Consider the following 19,797-nt stretch of genomic DNA (forward strand, 5'->3'; position numbering starts at 1 on the left):
TGGATAGTTTTTTAGAACGAACGTTGAAATAGCCCTGAGGTTAGGGTTGCCACTAAGATGCCGGGAAGGGGTAATGTTAAAGAGAGGAGGAAGGGTGAGGGAATGAGAAATGGTAGGAGGAAGGAGGTGCACAGTGTGTGCTCGCTCAAGATGATGCGCGAAAATAGCTATTACTGTCTTTGGCTGGACTCTTGATGTCAGATATTGCAAGATAAAGAGGAAGCAACGCTACACGTAATAGAACAAGACCTTTATTTGTGAAAACATAATACGTATTCGACCTGTCACAGCCTTGTAGAACTCTTCGGCCTCAGCCTGCACAGCCTTAAGCTTCAAATATCGGCTAGAGGCTGCCGGTGTTGCCTTCCAACCGGCAGAACCCTGGGAAGCGGCGGCCACGTGGGAACCCTCCCTGAGGTTCCTGTGGATTTCCTTGTGTCGTTTGTCAGCAAAGGCCAGAGGAAAACACACTTATCCGCTAAAATAGCAGACTGCACAGAGTGCTACCATTTATATTTGGTCACCTTTCTGTTTTGGGCGTCCTTTCCGACCTTTCTTAACCCTTCTCTATTGTTGCTTCTTATTTCTTTTGTTGTTGTTTATTGACACGCTACAAATGCCGTTTAAGTTAACGTGTACATTTTGTGAAGCTTTGTAGATGTGACAATATGACAGTGGGATGCTTTTACGCTGCTCCAATGCAAAACAAATTAGCATTAAACTGCTATGTAACCATGTGAAATATGCTGAAATTTTTCTAAGTAGGTCGAATGAAGCGTTTTCTGCTCTAAAGTAGGCCTTGAGCGCTTGGTACTGGTACACAGTTTCCCACTGTGTGCGTTTGCGTGAGTTTTGGCAAAATTTGTATTTCTTGCAGGCATGACCGCCGTCATGACGTACCTGTACGCTTCTAAGCGGATAGCAGAGAACTGGGCGTGGAGAGAAACCTTTTTCTTCGCCCTTTTTTTGTGCTCCGTGGAACGCATGCCGCTCAGCGATGTCCTCTTCGACGAAGGTAAATATCTGAGGGCGTATAGGATAATCTCGAGACCCATCAATCACTCGAAAGTACCAGTTTTTAATGAACAAGACAGTGAAGCATTGCAAAACGTCTGCTTTCTCCATCAAGCAGTTTCTCATGGCGCACCACGCACGGCAAAGACTCCCACATATGAGCGGCGGATTCGAGATTGTTAGTTCTACAATATGCCACATCCAAAAACGAAAATGCCTTCACGAGAATGCCCTCACTGCTCCTTCAAAAATTGTATCCGGACAGAACACGCTGTTGAACTGAAGTGCGATTAGAATAAGTTGGTGCCTGAAATAAGAGCATGTAACCGGAATATTCCGTTTTGAAACAGTCGGAAACGATGAAATTAATCGGATTTTGCAGCCGGCTGTGCGCTCCCTGCCGAATTGATTGAGGCAACGCTGTGCGGACCGACGTCACTGGAGTCGACGCGATGTCACACAATGCGGTATTCCGACTCGCGATCTGTTGCCGAGCAGTCGCTAGGAACATGCGTTCATGCTTTCGGTGGTATCGGATCGCAACCAGCCTGGCGTGCTGTCACCTGAGCAATTGGGAATCTCGCCGACAATGCCAATTACGTCACCAGAGGCGAAGCACGGAAGGGCCATTTCAACCGGAAGCTGGCAGTTGGTTCCGAATTCAATGTTTTTTGTTTTATGAAAAATCACGAACGAATTTTGTGAAGTCTTCCTCTTGGAAGGCATCTCCAAGGGTGTTTCACATTGACTTTAGAATTCCGGATTCCTCACGGACATCGCCATTAAGGCCTACTGGGAATGGGGGCGGGGTTCAATGGGGGCGGGCCGCTCATTCATCGAATTGGGTTTGTGTTTGTGCCAGCGCTATCTTAAGTAGAATGACACAATGTCTTTCCTCAGTGGTGATGTTCCACAATGGAATGTCATATGGCAGGAGTGTGCAACGTTACGTCCGACCGCATAACGGTAGAAAATATGGGTGTTACAGGTTTCCCACGATTTATCATTAATGAAGTGATACACGCAACTGTTCTGATGACTAAAGCGCGCCACGAAGGAAAGGTATATGAAGCAGTTGGTCCACCACGGGAACCTACATGCACGGATGTACAGCACCGATTATGTAAACCTGCAATCCTGTAAACAACGTTCACGCTGTCAAAGCGACTACCACATGAAAACAGCATTGGAATAAATTTGAATACTTGAACGTGTTGTCGAATGCGCAGTTGTCGAATGTTTTGGTGCTAGATATGACCTTAGGTTAGCCCAGGTTGGTTGGGGTTATGGCGTACTCAGAGTGGCCCAGGCGATAGGCCATCGACAATGGTGCGAGAAACCACCTGTCAGAAGGTTTCAATGACGAGAGACACCTATTTATATTACGGTGTGTTCTTGGTTACACAGGCCGGTTTCCTGTGATCGCTACAATGATCCAGTCGGAAGCTCTGTTCAACACCGCCATCACATGGTTCCTGTACGGATTATATGGTTCCTCTCCCGGAACCGCTGGAAGCCCCAATCGTAAGTTTCGCCTATATCAGAGTATCCCCCTGTAGTTTTTTGCATGCCAGGTGTCGAGAGGTCACAAAATAACAGTTTTCTGCAACTTGGAATGGCGATGATATCGTTATGTAGCTCGTACACAGGCAAGCCGTGGACTGGTTCACAAACACCACAACGTACATCACGCCAGTGCAGTGCCGAGGGAGGTGGAGTGAAAGGGAGTAGCTCCACATTTATCCTGCCCTCGGCGGAAGTCCGGCTCGGGACGACCACTCTGCACTACAGCGACATCGCGCTCTCATCAACATACCAATACCTCGTTCATGAAGACACAGGCACACATTTACTCTGGCCCATTCTCTTCCATGCACGCTCACATTCACAAACAGCCGAGCAAACCAAAGCATGGGATATCTTTTTTTGTTAACGTACATTAGGTAAAATTGATTGATTGATTGATTAGGTAACATAATGTCGTGTTAATCGTTCGTTCGCCCCCTGCATTTTTTGTTATTTTCTACAGTTTCTCCAGGTCAATATCTTGTGTGTGCTGACGTGATGGCTCCCGTCCTTTTACAGAAAACAGTGAGGTGATGTTCACCCTTCACAGCCAGGTCGTAGCACTCTTTGTCGGTGCAGTTATGGGGGGTGTGGCAATCACGGCACTGCGTGTAATCCCATTTGGTAGCGACTCTTCCATCATAGTACTCCTGTGCGCCACCTACTTCACCTATTTCTTCCTCGAGTCCATTGGCAGCTCTGGTGTTACTGGTGTCATCACCTGCACCATGATCGTCAACGCCCACCGTTTAATCTCCTGCACAGAGCTTCAAGATACCCTGGAAGAGTAAGTCTCCAGCTCTTAACGCTGCCACTCATATGCAGTTTCATTTGTAGTGTACAAAGATATTCTACACGGGGTAAGATGGGGCAGGATGAGGCAGAAATTTGCAATTAAATATAAAATTATTTTTCGTGCTTGTCGAAAAAACTAGCCATAGGCACATTCTCAGGGGTCTAGATCTTCTGACCTGTAAATGCCAAACGGACGTAGCCGGTCTAAAATATAGGCGCAGAACAAGAAATTGAAAAATGTACATTGTCATCTCTTCCAAAACCGGCGGGGCAAGACGAGACATCGCGTGGGGCAAGATGAGACACGCCGTGGTAATGACCTAAACAAATTAGTTCTTGCAATCCAGCATGCTTGGATTGCAACAACGGATTTGTATAGCTTTATCAGACCTCACGGCCCAGTTTGGACAGCATAGAGCGGAAACCAACAGGCAACTGGAGCACTGACAAGGGTAAAGGTAAAGATAGGTAGGTAGGTCGGAGTCCGTCCTTGATGAGGTGTGATAAACTTAACACTTGGTACAGATATTTATACTGATGTACATCAGAGAAAGGGGACAAAGGGGGTGAGGAGGAAATACAAATTCTTGTTAGAGAAGATTAGGGGCATTTCGCACTCTTCAACGTCCAATCTTGAAGTGTTGCTTGGGCATTTGGTACGGGTACCCAATACGGATTTATCCCACTTTCCGCATTTTCAGTCAATATGGGGTGCACACAGCAAATATTAGGCCTACATTGCTGACATTTTCCTCGTATTAGCTCAAACTTGCCAATATGGGACCATATTGCAGACATTTTCACCATATTGGCTCAAAGTTTGAACCAATACCCAGTAAACCATTAATACCCCCAGGACATCCCTGCATGGTCGCTAACGTCCTCAATATTCTGATATTCATGCGATACTCATGGGACGTCCCAGAACGACATTCGCGTTCCGGTTTTACTCGGTAAATACCTGATGTCGCAGATACGCCTGCAAGATATCGCGCTTTGGATGTCTGGAAGGAAGTCGCCTGCAGATCTCAGACATCCCTTGGATTAAACGTCACAGGAACGTCGCCAGGACGTCGTTTGGAGATATACGGATAAATTTGTGACATCTTGTTCCGGCAGCAACTTTTTTCTTGTGCTGAGAGCAAGGTAAAACTAGACACAGGGAACTAGTACAATCGTTATGTATTTCTATCATCGGCGTGCTGCTGCCCTTGTCTGAACATTTGTCTGTGTTCAACACTCGTCACATACCAGAGGAATTCGATTACTTTTACAGCTCCACCAAGCAGGTAGTCACATTATAGACAATAGCTTGAATTGAAAACATGGTATTTGACAAGAAGGCATTGCGCCTTGACACTGCAGATAGACAGGTTATTTGCAAAGTCGCTCCCCCTCACCGTTTCAAATGTTTCACGCCCCAATACACCTAACGAACGTGCCATCAACATCTTGTATTTCAGTATATGCTCTATACATTTCATCTGGTCTTCCTTCAGATGGGGCCAAAAGGGAGCCTGCTCTTCTAGGGTGAGCACCTTGGTTAAGGGGGTGCAACACCCTCCGCGTTTCGTCAGTTCCGCTCGATACATGGAGCACAGGAGGATCTAATTGATTACCTAGCGTTCACTGCGGAGGCTCCTGGTACTACGGCGGCAGATGTTTACATGTTACATTACGCGACTGATCCACCTCCACCATATCAGCGGAAAGGATTACAAGGCACTCTTTTCCTCTTGCTTTGTTATTTTACCTTCGACCTCTAGCTTGCGTTTATCACCTTGAGAACAGCGTCCGCGTGTTATCTGTTACTTCTGCATGTGATAGCAGACGGATCGGCAATTTCATTCAACAGAACCTCGCGAGCACACCAAATGTTTCCAACACTCGTTGTGGAACCGCGGAGACACAAAAGAGAACAGTAGCTGATTGCGCAGACCTTTTCATGTATTTGAAAAACAGTCGCTGGCCTATTGAGGAAGCAAACAACAACAATTCATGAATTCATGGCATTCAACAACAATGAATTCATGAATAAATTCATGGCAAGCTCACATGTGCTTCTGTGTACTCGTAATCGTCGGGATCATTTCGTGAACAGGAAAACTACTGCACCATCGTCAGTCCCAGATCATTAGTGCGGTGGCATGCAACGATGTGGCATGCACCAACAGCTGTGCACTGGAATTTCTAAGGCGAGCTCAGTGCACAAATTGTGACCAATGAGACCACGGCCACCGTGCTTGCAACAAGTCCCTCCGTTCCCTCACCTGGAGAAGGACGGTCTGGCGTACGCGAAGTTCTATACCAAGTTCTACGCCACGTTCTACACCAGTGTTTTAGCTGTCAGCCAAACTATTCGCTGCCAGATGTTTTAGTACACAGAACAGCGCAGTGCAGAACATCGAAATTGTCCAGATGTGAACTGTGGCACATTAGTGTTACCGTTCCCTGTAGTATTTTACGCCATGAAAAGAGAACTAAGCAGGCATGTGAACGCTGTTATTTCACTGAAACCCACGCGTCCCTCATACAGCCCTAATCCACAAGGACAGTTCAAGACAACGTAACGTTTGAGCGTTGCCTTTAACAGGATGCGACTGCCGCACACAAATGTGATTGGACAATAAGCTGAACAACCCAGCGTTGTGCAGGATGCGCATATTTCAGTTAAGCGGCATACCGACTAAGAAGAGCTCAAATACGTGTATATAAAAAACTCGTATATAAAAAAAAGTCAAAAAGGTGACAATGAAAAATCAACGATGAAAGAAATGAAAAATGGCTAAGAAGCAAGCTAGCTGGTGAAGATGATGCATAATGTAAAAACCCCGAGACTAGGAAACACGAAGGGACAGACACAAACACGAAGTCTTGTGTCACTTCGTGTTTGTGTCTGTCCCTTCGTGTTTCCTAGTCACGGGGTTTTTACAAGAGAACGTGAATACAAGAGATAAGCTTCCAAAATATAACCAATGGACACAAGCAGAAACGCCACGGACACACAAATATACAGGAATCAAGTCTTCTTGTGATAAACCAGCTAGAGCACAGTGTCCCTGTGTGTGACGCAGTCACACACACGGACACTTTGGCCACTTGGTCCGATAACATGAATTAGATGGTGAAAGCCCCATTGGGGTCAACTGCAAGCACAGCAAAGGACAACTGTGTGACGAAAAGGGAATTATAGTACATGTACCACTGCAGTATGAATAGTCTGGCGAAAGGGTTGCACTACGAGGACCTCTCCTGCGAGTTGTATTTCTTCTTGTAGTCAGGGTCCCTGGTCGGCATACTGCGTAGTGTATACGCGTGGCTCAACGAGCTCTGGAAGCAGCAAGTCATTATAGGACCGCTCAAGGTATACCCAGCCCCATGGATAGTACCCCAGAAACAGCTGCTGTGTTCACGACCGTACTATCTGACATGCTATCTGGATGGTTCAGTAGCTGTAACGGCCGTCTGATGGGCTATCTGGTGGGCCCTGGGCATGGATGCCTATGGGCATGGATGCTATCTGGTGGGCCCTCAGTATCTAAAACAGCCTTCAGCAAGCACACTTTGCATTGCAGCGTAATTTCGTTCCGCAATCCATATCTCTTTTCTTACGTTATCTCTACGTCTGCAAGTGTACAGTTGAACGGACTGTGGATTCCCAGGCTTCAAATCTGTTGAACAAGTGGACATAGCCCACAGTGCTTCGCCCTCCGTTTCCGGACGTTCCTGCAGACACGTCTTGCGTACTGTCGCTTCTGCTAGCTCTCGATTGCTTGATTCGTGAGTGTCTGATACTATTGAAAGATTGTCCAGATGCCTTTTCTGGTAGAAGCTCAAGACTTGTTCTTTGCGTCTCATCCGTTTTCCGCAGATAAGTTTCCTGCTATGTGAAAACCGACCACATCATCCCATTTACGTGTGTGTGTGTGTGTGTATGCGAAGAACCGTGACTGTCGAGGCACAGCACAACCACGGAACGAAGGATTCCGAGATATGAGCGATGGCTGCGTGCCCACATTCCATTTATTATCACATGCCAAAAGACAGATTGTGACAATTTAATCCCGTTTTTCCCACTTGTGCAGATTTCTGTGGCATGCAGACAGATGGCACCACCGGGAACAGCCAAAATCCCAGCGGGTCAGCATCGGCTAACCATTGCTCACGAGAATCCGTGTAGCAACTCTATGCTTCGACATAAACAAAACCTTTCGGGACATATCGATTTTAGACATATTTTTCTAGTACTTAACGGGACTAAAATTCTCACCTTAGGTCTATTTATTTTGTGACCGGCCAACAAAATTGAAGGAAGCGCGAAACGCAATTTCTGACGTCTGCGGAAATATTTCCAACATAAAAGATGAATTTCCTGCACCATTAAGTACTAGAACCCATTGAGATCTTCCATTCAAGACTTATTTTCTGCAAATTGAGCAATTCCCTGCGGAGTTATGCTGTTTGAAAAATGCATGAGGGATGCCATTGGGCCAGGAGGGTGTTGCACCCCCTTAACGCGGTCTGCTTTGGTTGACCGTGTCGCGGTCGCGGGGCAGTATTGCTTGCAGTACTGTTCCTGGAAAGATTTTTCTTGGTGTACTGTGGGATGTTCAATTGAGTTCCGCCCGGGCTACCCTACTGCCAGGGGTGGGGTATGGCACCATTCCGTACAGAGCTCATCAAACCTTGACACAAGCACGGGGATTTAACACATCCTGGGAATATCCAAATATCCTATGGTGACGTCTGTGCGACGTTACTGGAATGTGGAGAACTGTGGGACAAATTAAGTCTCCTGGACGTATATGTGACGTCTACATCCTCTCTGAAATAAGCCCTTGGATATCCAAATATCTTTTTCACGATATCGCACGGACATCGCCGGGATGTTTGTGGTTTACTGGATACGGGGAAAACCTTGGCCTACCGCATGGCGCACCGTATGCCTATCGCAAGCAGAGCGCATCAATCGAGACTGCCGAATATATTGCCTGACATCGCTGTTTTTCACTTGTCTTAAACTAACATGTCCCCGCATGGTTTCTTACGTCGCACAACGTTAGAAAGATCCACAGTGGAATTCACACGAAGGAATGTACGTACTGCTTGCGATGCATTTGTGCCACAATTCCTTAGGTGTCGCGCGCGAGGGAGCTATCATTTCCATGCAGTCCCATGCGCCACACGGTGCTTCCAAACAGAAAAGTACTTCGGCGTCATCCGCCTGCTGTGCATGTGCTGCCTCCGGGTTCTGCCGTCTGCTAGCCTCCCGTCGGAGGCGATTTGGTTCAGCTCCTTCGTGCGCGAGGCTACTGATAGGGCATCGTTCCGCCACGAGGTAAAGTGTGTCGCAAGCACTACCTCAGGGCACGTAGTCTACCCACGGGTGGTCTTTCTGTCCCGCTTAGTTGCTGGTCACTTTCAGTGAGGCCTTCTGTTCTCCTGCAGCTATTGGGCCGTGCTGTTTGATGTTTCCGGGACATTGGCGACATTTGTGGCGGCGATTTACACAGCCTTCATGATTTCGCACTATTTCGGGGGTCTTGCCTACTCAGAGCTCTTCATTTGCTATGTTGCCAGAATGTGCATGCGGTACGTGACACTGTTGTGCAGCTTCTATATGAAGGTACTGAACCCATCTCCTTCATTCCAGGTTCATCGCAGTCGCTCTGCTCTACCCAGTGATGGGACATTTCGGCTATCGCATTACAGTCAAGCAGGCGCTCGTGCTCATATGGATGGGAGTGAAGGGAACCTACACCATGTCCTTTGCCACACTCTATCATATGAGCAATTCCAACATCCATACCGAGATGGTGTTGAAGGTTAGTTTACTCCTGCGGTTTGACATAGCCTTGGAAGCTTTACTGGAGTTTTGTGCTGTGCATACTGCAGTGTTTAGTAGTGAACAGTACAGTATGAGTAAGGCATACGTCGCGTATATACCTATGGAACGCAACCTTTTCTAAAACCCAGCATGCTTTATGGAGGAATTTTGGGAATACTAGAGAGAAGCAGAAACATCTCTGGAAGTCGGTCGCCCGGGATGGAGTAAACTTCAGAACGAAACAAAGAAATGACAATTAAGAATAGTCCGAAACCTTGTGCAATTCTCATCGTCAACCAGGAGCGACCATGCAAGATATTTCCGCTGAACGATGTCAATGGTGTAACTGCGGATTCAATTAGCAAGAACTACCCGAAAGGTCAATCTTGAGCGAAGGGGCGTTTCCCTGTGGGCATGGCACGATCTGCTGCGGTGACGTATAAGGAGCACAATTCTGGCGTTGGAGCAACGTAGCCACACTCTCGCAATGCGCTTGCGTTGGTTTCCGTCGCTTCAGCAGTGATGTCATATTCGCTAGTCTCTTACGTGCTTTCTGAATGAGCTGAATGGTTCCAGGTCAAACGTATGTCTTGATCAAACACCTCACGCGCGCTACAGGTGGTCCACAATTATTGTAGTTGTTGAAGAAAGCATGGTATTTGTACAGGTCCCGACAAAAGTTCACGGAACACCGGAGTGGTGTATATAGTCATCTGAGCTATACCGTTGCAGCAAACAGGAACAGGTAGACTTACAAACAGGTGACTGAGTACTCTATGCACATTTCAGTGTGTCCACTCCCGTTCGCTGCTACAGTGTCGCTCAGATCAAGAAATACGTGGCTCTGGTTTTCCGTAAAGTTTTGTCGGAATCTGTTCAACTGGCAGGACTTTCGCTGCTCTCCTTAAGGCTACGGTCCCACTTTCCTCCTTCCTTATTGGTCGAGAAAGCTGACACTACGAGGAGCCACCAGCCTATATCCAGTTGGTGTCTGGCAGCAACGGGTTCTCTCCCTAAACAGGTTCTCTACAAAGTCCGTACTCCCAAAATAGCCCTTCGGACTTAGGTTATCCCGCAAGCCTATTATCCCTTCTCAAAGGCCAAAGTCAATGGTTGAGGAGTGAGAGGAACGTTTACCGGAAGGTCGTATCTAATCTTATCTCCTACGAAGCAAGCAAGTAAATTTCATCTCGATCTCTATTTCTTTTGTCTTGTTTCTTTTCTTTTTCTTGCCGCAAAAATGACTTGTCCGACACATGAGACAAGGAACATACTCAATTTCGATACTCTATTCAATGAGAAAATGACACAATAAGTGTGAAATTATACATACATACATCTGCTTTATCACTCAGAAAAATAAATAGCACGTCGTAGGTAGAAAACGATTACTCGTCCTTTTGGTGTTTTCTCTCACTGTTGTTTCGGGTACCTGTTGTTTTGTTTGTTACGTTGCTGCCTTCATCATCTGAAGTATTGAGAAGATAGCGAGTCTTCCTTGTTTCGTAGCTTGATACATTTTGAAGGCGGACGACAGTATGCATGCCTGTTTCTGTAACCTAACCTTCTAAGCGAGGAATCTACTGTGTAGTAAAGTGTGGTCAACCCTACGAGCGCTTTCTACTTGTGACAGGACGGGTATATTAGTGTAACGCGAAGTTCAGCGTCAGTATGCCTGTGGTGAAATGAAGCCGCGTGAAAGTGAAAAACGAGAGACATTTTGACTCTGCGTGTTTCCCTATTATATTACCTGCAAACAAATGTCGTTTATCACATGTTTCCGTGACGCGCTTTCCTTTCATGCTTTTGACGTTGTGGTGACAGAGTGGTGCACAAGGCACAAAACAACTGAATAGACCGGCCGCTGTGGCGTCGCTCATGATCTCAGTTGTCTGGCGACGTAAACCCCCAATTATAATAATAATTGAACAATAGGCTACATATTCATTATTTATGGCCTTGCGACTGGTCTGCCTGTGAAAGAGGTTTTTCGTCCATCTTGTGTCGCCTATTTTCCACATTATCACGTAAATTTTATGGGCGACATCAGACACGTTGAGACGACAGACACGTTTCTGACGGAAACAACAAAGAAAAGAAAACGCGAGAGAGATGGAAGGAGGAAGGGATATTACCTTCCACCAAAAATGTGTCTCAGTCTATTTGATCAACCCCATAGCATCTCGGGGTTGACCCCGAACACCATACTCCAAACTAAAATTGCCAACCCCTCTAATTGTCTTGATGTGAAAGTTATGCATCAACTTGTACAACTTCATTGCATTGCAAGGTTAATTACATTGTTGCATTTTGGGTGATACGATATGCCATGTCAGTTCCTCCTGTGTCACTAAGGTGTGTGTTGGGAGCGCGCAATCAGGTTTTAGCGAGATTCAGCACGGTGGTGGCATTCGCTCCACGCTTTTTGCTTTTTTTCATTTTTTACAAATTATCAGAGCTCTCACTTCGGTTCCGGCTTTTTTGAGTTTACGATAATCCTTTTCTTCCGCGTTGTGATAGTTCGGCTTCATGATATTTCGGCAAGTAACAACCGTGATTTTGAAAACAGCCTCCTGTTTTCGCTACTTTTTCAGTGGCGGAAGAGCGGTCGCGCTAAATTTCTAACCAATAGCGGTAAAAATTTTGGTAACGTGTCCGATGCTGCTACCGCTACTTTTCCGCTACTTTAGTGGGCAAGACAAAAGTAACTCGTATTCCACGCCATTTCACGTGGCGTTTCAAGGCGGTATCCGTGTCTGAAGTCTCTCAATCCGGCATGATCAAAGCGATATTTTCTCATTTCTGTACGCTCTTATTCTGCTTAGAATAAAGCTTTCAGAGCTGGTATCGACATTTTTCGTGCTTATTGTTCCTGCATAAAACAATATTTTATTGCCTAAGCGTTGTGTGGGCTCTACTCATCATGTTTACATGTTCGTCATCAAAAGAATATCTTACGAGGCAGCTTGGCAGTAGCGCCGCTACATAGTTCCTTCCGGTAACGGTACCGCGCTACGTTTCGGAATGAGTAGCGGCGTTTCAGAGGAGTAGCGAATAGGTACTCCGTTACCTAAGTGCCGACCGAGGCGATAGGACGCAGACAAGCTGGTGCATAACCCGGTTGCTACCGTTCGATTAGAAAACAATGAAGCAAGAAATAGAAAAGATAAAGACGAAGAAGCGAGTGTTTGGGAGACGGAAGAGAATTAGCTCATAGCCTTTGCTGTGTTCACATTCATTGCCTAGCAGTGACAATTCTTTTGTAGGAGCCCGCTTGTTGCCCCTAAGAGCTTTATCTGACACGCAGGATGTCAGTGACACGTGCAGTAACCGAAGATGATTCAGCATCGGGGTGCGCAATTGTTATGATTCAAACCTATTGCGATAATTAGGTTCATTACGATAATTATGTTGATGATACCGATTAGTTTTATATTCCCTTGAGATAAGGGCTGCTTGCGTAGCGAAGACAGTGCTGCACAAAATGCTACAGTCGTTCATTGTACCGCTGGATTGTCCACAGGTACACTACACGCACGTATTGCTCACTAGGCGCAAAAATAGGGTTCTACGATTTTTAGTTCCGTCCACAGCAACGATTATGAGCCAAAGTCAATATGTTAGGCCGAGGACACGTTGCAAGAGTGTGAGAAAGACAAACAAGGAAGCACACAAGAGACACTTTTCGAACAGCCTTATGCGTTCTCCCACGATTTTCTTTTACAATTAGGCATGTGGTACAACGACCGAAGAAATGTGAACGGGCGCGCTTTCCCATTATTTGTCTCGGTCATCTGTCCTCTGGCCGTGTGCCATGCTAACCCAATTGCAGCAGGACAGTGGTCGGAAATCTCGTGCAAGTTGATCTATTTCCTGCTCTCGCATAACGTATTCCAAGTGTTAGAAGACTTTTGTGGGAGAAGCTAATCTATTTTGCTAATAAGCACGGTAACTTTTCTTGAGGCCGCAGGACGTTGGAGAAGGTTAAAAAAACAAGACAAGAACATAGGGTGAGACTAAAGGAATGTACCGGTTAAATTTCAGGTATGTTAGTACGAGCATTGTGACATTGCTATGAACATGCCCATGCTGAGTTCATTGTATAGTGGAAGCGGCCATTCACTTGGTGAGGGTAAAACAACGGGATGAGGCAGTGAGGCAACTGTAGCAAAGATAGAAAAAGAGATGGAACACAGCCATTAGAATTTGGTTTGGTAAATGCATATATTGTTTATAACATCCGGTTCGACCTGAACCGCATCACATCGTACCCCTGTCTCTTGGATAGCTGCAAGTGAAAGTTGGCACCACTGTGGTAATCTAAAAAAGGCAAAATGCACAAAAAATTGGCAAGGCTCTCATGGGCAGAAATTAAATAGTGAGATACACAGCAGAAAATAATTCCAAACCTAGAAAACACTGTCCATTCTCACTCTTTTACTCCTCTGCTGTACCTCAGACTATCAACAACAACAGCAACAACAACCACAAAAAAAAAAAAGAATCATGGGGGAAAATCGTAATACAGGTGCTTCTCAGTCTTGCCCCCCAGAGTATCGGCAATGACACTAAGACCACTGATGCCTAAGACCATACAATGGGGGCAAAGACCACAGCTTGGATTGCCCACGGGGAAGAGCAAATAAATAAGCGCAAGCGCACTGCACCAGTACAAAGTTACAACCACGTGGGTACAACTTACCGCTTCTCTCTGGCCGGCCGCCGACAGAGCTCGCGGATCGATTTCCGACAGCAACTCCACGATTTTCGAGGATTGTTGCTCGGCCGTGTCATTGCCGTGCGTTTCCAGTTTGTGCGAAGCGACAGCAGCAACGATACCATGAACGTGCAGCCTACCGCAATATCAACAGTTCAAATCAGAACACTACTGTCAACATGGCGTCTGCAGCACAGTAGTACGTAAAGAACGTGACGTAACGAACAGAAGTGACGCAAGCGCCACCTTCCGCAGGATACTGAAGTTGATCAAACGGTAGTTACATGCTCGGCCACGATGTGGCCACCGGAAATCTTGTATAGTTTCTGCTTGGTCGGAATGTTTTGGAATGGCTTCGGAACGTAATAACCCGCGCTGTGCTCGTCCAATCAAGCTGAAATTTTCAGCAATTGTTTTGCACATAATTTCCCATCCACTTCCACTTCTAGGGTGGTGTGGTGACATTAGAACACCTCGAAACAGCAGGCCAGCATGCCAAAGAAATGCATTTTTTCTGAAGGCGCTTCCCGATTATCGGCGTCACTCATAAGAGCGAGACAGTCTACCCTCCACGTGTCATTGAACAACACAATGCAACAAAGTGTGCGCCGGTATCTGCTCTCCCTTTTGCGCCAGATTCGTACAAAGACCACCCATAATCTGAGATATTGGCATGTTCCGGGCCTTATGGCGCCGCAACCGCATGCCTGGCCGAAAATCATAAGACTGTCCCCCAAGTCAAGAATCATAGCTTCCGAATGGCACGAGTTTAACCACCAACAGATAAAAATGAGAGCTACAGGACTGGTACAGAGTTGCCTCTTTTTAAGAGGGGAGTGAGACCATAGCCTTAACGACCGAACGGGACTCTTGCATCCGTTCCAGTCGATTTCGAAACTTTATTCCTCGTGGACCACTGACCACTGTATCGAAAATCCCACGTGAAATACATGAGAGCATAGACACCGGATGTTGAGAGTATGCCAGGATTTCCTCCTTGGGGAGTGACGTCGCGCCGCACAAGCTCCTGCGATCGCACAAGCTTATGAGGCGCGACGTCCCTTCCGAAGCGGAGGAGTGGAGCGCGGCGTTCATAGGAGGAGACGCCAAGTAACTCTTGAGACACCCGCGCGACATTTCTTTTCTCAAGGTCGCGCCCCGTTTCGTTTCTCCTTTTTTTAGACAGAATAGGCGATTTCAGATATTACCCTGGTACTCCGCACGGGGGCCCTCAGTCGCCCAAGTCACGCGCATCGCGCAATGCGTCGTGGGAAATGGTTTGCATTCGTGCTTGCCTGCCTGTTGCTCGAAGGAAGGAGGGAAAACGGAAACCGTTTGAGCTCTTCTTCTTGTGTCTGACTCATGAAAGCTAAACCCCAAGGTGCAGTGGGGCATTCGCAACACGGCGCTCTCTGGCGGGCCATCCATGCAATTTCTGAAATCTTCTATTCCGCCATACTCTCAACATCCGGTGTCTGCTCTTCTAGGCACTAGGCACTTTTCAGACGAAAAGAAAAAGCCGGGTAGATTGTCGGCCGATGCCGAACATAGTGGTATCCGTTTCATAGATGGAATTCCGGTTGCGACCGTCCCTTTAAGGTACACGTGGAAGTGGAATTTCCGTACAATCATTGCCAGGATGGGTGGCATACACAATACGCTGCAGCACAGCGGGCAGCAAACCGCATACCCGTTGGCAGCACACACCAAAAGGGCGTTCGTGACATGTTTGAGATTGGTAAGTCGCTTTGGACGTGAACACACCACCAGTGAGGCTTGTGAGCCACTTGAGAACAAAGCTAGCCGGGACGATGGGAGGCCGCCTTGTATCAATGTTTCCAGTTCCAGCTGTTGTTCCACAAAGAGTGACGAAGTCCGAATTATCACTATCAGAAATGCACATTCCTATGTAATGTGCAGGATATAAGAGACTCTGTGCCGTTCCTGGGGCGAAGTAATTTCTGCAAATATCAATGGGTCCATCGTTCATCACAGGGAGATACCCACCTGCGTTACCGGATTGGACTTTAGTGGTCCGAGCGCCATTAAAACTCATCAGCATCAACTGGATTGAGCCCGTTATACTCCGCAAGCAGCAAAAAGCAATCTGGCATTCAGCCAATACACGTTCAGCAGTGCTTTGTTCCTGTTCCATGGCTGTAGAGCTTTGCGAAACAATACTTCACAATACTCACATGACTTCACTGAACAGTGTTTAAGTGTTTCCCGCTCTCCCAAACTTTAAAACTGGGAAGATAGAACCGCCCTGTGTGAAGCCATGTTATTGGGAATGGAATTGGCAGTGGAATATTCATGTATAGGCACATGTGAGCATTCTCCATTGCTTCCAACAGCCTCCTTCCCCGGTCGTCCGTCCTACGACTTCCCTAGGCCGTATGATGAGCATTGAAGTCACCAATCACGCGCGCTGGGGATTCCAGTGAATTCAATAACCGTTTAAGGTCAGTCCACGGAACCTGTACCGCAGGACGTCGATAGATACGAGTGTTAACAGCGTGTGCCCAAGGCGGATCTTGCAGGTGACATACTCATAAGAGCAATGACAAACTGACCCTATGGGTGCTGCACCGAGGTCATTATCAACGTATAGCGCTGTTCTGCACTCAGAAGATGGTTGAGATCGATAAACTGTGTATCCATTAACGGCTGTGTGCAGTATCCATGCCATGTTCGCATACAGCTATGTAAGGGAACTTGTACTGTTGTAATGAGATTTAAAATCAGGGAGCTTGTGACGTAGGCTGCAAGGATTCCACTGCATCGCTATGGCCTTTCCATACAATCCCATCATGCTCAGGTAAAGATGCCAGAAGACGCCGCAAAGGAAATACAAAGGACATGATATTGTGGCGGCATTGCCAGCGCCATCACATCAAGGCGCGAATAAGAAATAGCCTTGCCTCGCTCAGCCCGAGCTCTCGCTCTGACCTGGCAATTCCACCGCCATGTTGTTGTCTGGTCTCGTTAGTCTTCAGTAGCACTACAGTGGTGACCCGAACAATACCTTGGACAATACCTGACGGACCGGGACATGGCAATCGTCAATTCCTCCGGCTTCTCGGAACTGCCCGCTCCGCCTGTTTCGCAGGTCAGCTTCGAAAGCTCCGCCCACGCCTTGTCTCAGCAGGTTCGACACCTTACCCAGCTGGTCGCAAACCTTTTATGCCGACCAAGATCATCAACTTCCTGCCGCGCTGACCATCGCGCAGACTCCCCATCGGTTCCTGCGCGTTCCTGCTCCCGAACCTCCAGCAGACTTTGTCACTACCACCACAGTTTCGGCGCCGATGCACGACGCTGCCTCCTACCTTGCTCGTGGTCGCGACAGCCGAAAACCTTTTCCACGACAAGAGCGCCCGAGTCCACCAGCAGCCGCCTTTTCCACATCATTGACCGTACCAGCGGGATGCGCTTCCTCGTTGATACGGGCGCGGAAGTAAGCGTCATACCCGCCGACAAATTTTCACGCCGACCCCGACAGCAGTGCTTCAGCCTAAGAGCCGCCAACGCCTCTACCATACCCGTTTACGGCCAACGGTCTCTAACCCTCAACATCGGGCTCCGAAGAGATTTTAAGTGGCTTTTTCTTGTCGCCGACGTCACCCAAGCAATTCTCGGAGCAGATTTTCTCAACAGTTTCAAGCTGCTCGTTGACGTCAACGGCAGGCGCCTCATTGATCGCTCAACGTCCCTGTCAGTCTGCGGCCTTAACCTCCCTGCACCACCATCCCGCGTACTATCTTGCACTGCGCCGGACGTCCCCTTCGCCTCTATCCTGAAGGATTTCCCTGCGTTGACTCAACCACCCGACTGGACGAAACCCGTACAACACGACGTTGTTCACCACGTTTCCACCCGTGGCCCACCAGTTCACTTCCGCCCGCGGCGCCTCGCACCCGAAAAGTTCCGCGTGGCAAAGGCAGAATTTGACCACATGCTTGAACTTGGTATCATCAGGCCATCATCCAGTACGTGGGCTTCGCCGCTGCACATGGTGCCAAAGAAGACCGGGGACTGGCGCCCGTGCGGCGATTATCGCGCATTGAACAAAGCAACCATCCCCGACCGCTATCCCATCCCGCACATCTTGGACTTCTCAGCTCATCTGGAAGGCGCCACCACGTTCTCGAAAATAGATCTCGTCCGCGCTTACCATCAGATTCCTATGGCAGAGGAGGATATACCAAAAACCGCCATTACGACCCCATTTGGCCTGTTTGAGTTCCTTCGAATGCCCTTTGGCTTGCGGAACGCTGCCCAGACTTTTCAGAGGTTCATCGACAACATCATTCGCGGATTACCATTTGTCTACGCGTACATGGATCACCTCCTCGTCGCAAGCCGCTCCCCAACAGAGCACGAACATCATCTTCGGGCACTCTTTACCCGCTTACAACAGAGCGGCATCATTATCAACGCCGCTAAGAGCGAATTCGGAGTCGGAGAACTCGACTTCCTTGGCCACCATGTCAACAGCCAGGGCATCATGCCTTTACCATCCCGAGTCGCTGCCATTCAAGACTTCCCGCAGCCCGTTTCCGTGACCAAACTACGACAATTCTTGGGGCTGGTGAATTTTTATAGGCGCTTTGTGCCATCATGTGCAGCCAAACTGAGTCCCCTCGAGGCTCTGCTCTGCACCAAGCGCTCGAAACACTCTGTGCTGGTTTGGACCCCTGAAGCGGCAGCTGCCTTCCAGGCAATCAAACAGGCAATCGCTTCGTCGTCCCTTCTATTCCATCCTCAACACGACGCCCCAACGTCCATCATGGTCGATGCATCCAGCACAGCTGTCGGCGCCGTCCTCCAACAACGTATCTCTGGCGGTTGGCGCCCTCTAGCATTCTTTTCACGCAAGATGAAGCCCCAGGAGACTCGCTACAGTGCCTTCGGTCGCGAGCTCCTGGCCATATATCTCACCGTCAAGCACTTTCGCCATTTCTTGGAGGGCCGACAATTCACTGTATTCACCGATCATAAGCCCCTCGTCTACGCATTTTCTTCATGCAGCACAAGCTACACCCCTCGTGAGACCCGCCACCTCGCATTCATCTCGGAGTTCACCACAGACGTTCAGCACATCAGTGGTGCAGATAATGTGGTGGCGGACGCTCTCAGTCGCTTTAACTTCATTGGGACAACCTGTCAGTCTTCGCTCCTCGACGCACTGGCTCAGGCCCAATCATCCGATCAAGAACTCGCATCTTTCAGAAGTGACCCTTCGTCTTCCTTAACCATAGACGATGTCGACCTGCCAGGCGCTACACAGCCTGTCGCGTGCGACACGTCACAAGGTCGACCCCGCCCATTTGTTCCGGCGGCACTTCGACGAGAAGTCTTCTCGACCTACCATTCATTGTCCCATCCTGGCATACGCGCAACTCAAGAACTCATTTCTCGGCGCTACGTCTGGCCCTTCATGAACAAGGACATCAAGCGCTGGGTTCAAGCCTGCATTCCGTGTCAGCGGACTAAGGTTCACAGGCACACCCGCCTCCATCCTTCTCAGTTTCCCGCGCCAGACAGCCGCTTCGCTCACATCCACATCGACTTGGTGGGACCACTCCCAATATCATCCGGCTATCGTTACATCTTCACCATCATTGACCGCTTCACCCGTTGGCCCGAGGCTGTACCGGTACCCGACGCCACTGCATCCACAGTTGCAGCCGCCCTCTTGAACACCTGGGTGTCGCGCTTCGGTGTACCGTCTATCATCACGTCAGACCGAGGTCCCCAGTTCGAGTCCGCCCTCTTCTCTAGGCTCGTCAACACACTGGGCTGCAAGCGGATTCGAACGACTGCCTACCACCCGGCGTCAAACGGCCTCGTGGAGCGCTTCCACCGACAGCTCAAG

The 19,797-nt window shown here is 48.2% G+C and overlaps 1 protein-coding gene across 4 annotated transcripts in view; it reads left to right on the plus strand.

Annotated features, from left to right (window-relative positions):
* The window catches only part of LOC135385200 (uncharacterized), a 50,015-nt gene that overhangs the window by 9,546 nt on the left and 20,672 nt on the right, over positions 1-19,797 (plus strand). For 3 of the 4 annotated variants that reach the window (XM_064614392.1, XM_064614395.1, XM_064614393.1), the window contains exons 5-9: positions 878-1,015; positions 2,422-2,538; positions 3,100-3,367; positions 8,824-8,967; positions 9,029-9,200. In XM_064614392.1, the coding sequence (XP_064470462.1) occupies positions 878-1,015; positions 2,422-2,538; positions 3,100-3,367; positions 8,824-8,967; positions 9,029-9,200 (839 nt within the window). The remainder of the gene's footprint in view (positions 1-877; positions 1,016-2,421; positions 2,539-3,099; positions 3,368-8,823; positions 8,968-9,028; positions 9,201-19,797) is intronic. The other variant, XM_064614394.1, reaches the window with a different exon arrangement.

This window comes from Ornithodoros turicata, chromosome 2 (genome assembly GCF_037126465.1).
Source record: "Ornithodoros turicata isolate Travis chromosome 2, ASM3712646v1, whole genome shotgun sequence".
Taxonomy (NCBI): domain Eukaryota; kingdom Metazoa; phylum Arthropoda; class Arachnida; order Ixodida; family Argasidae; genus Ornithodoros; species Ornithodoros turicata.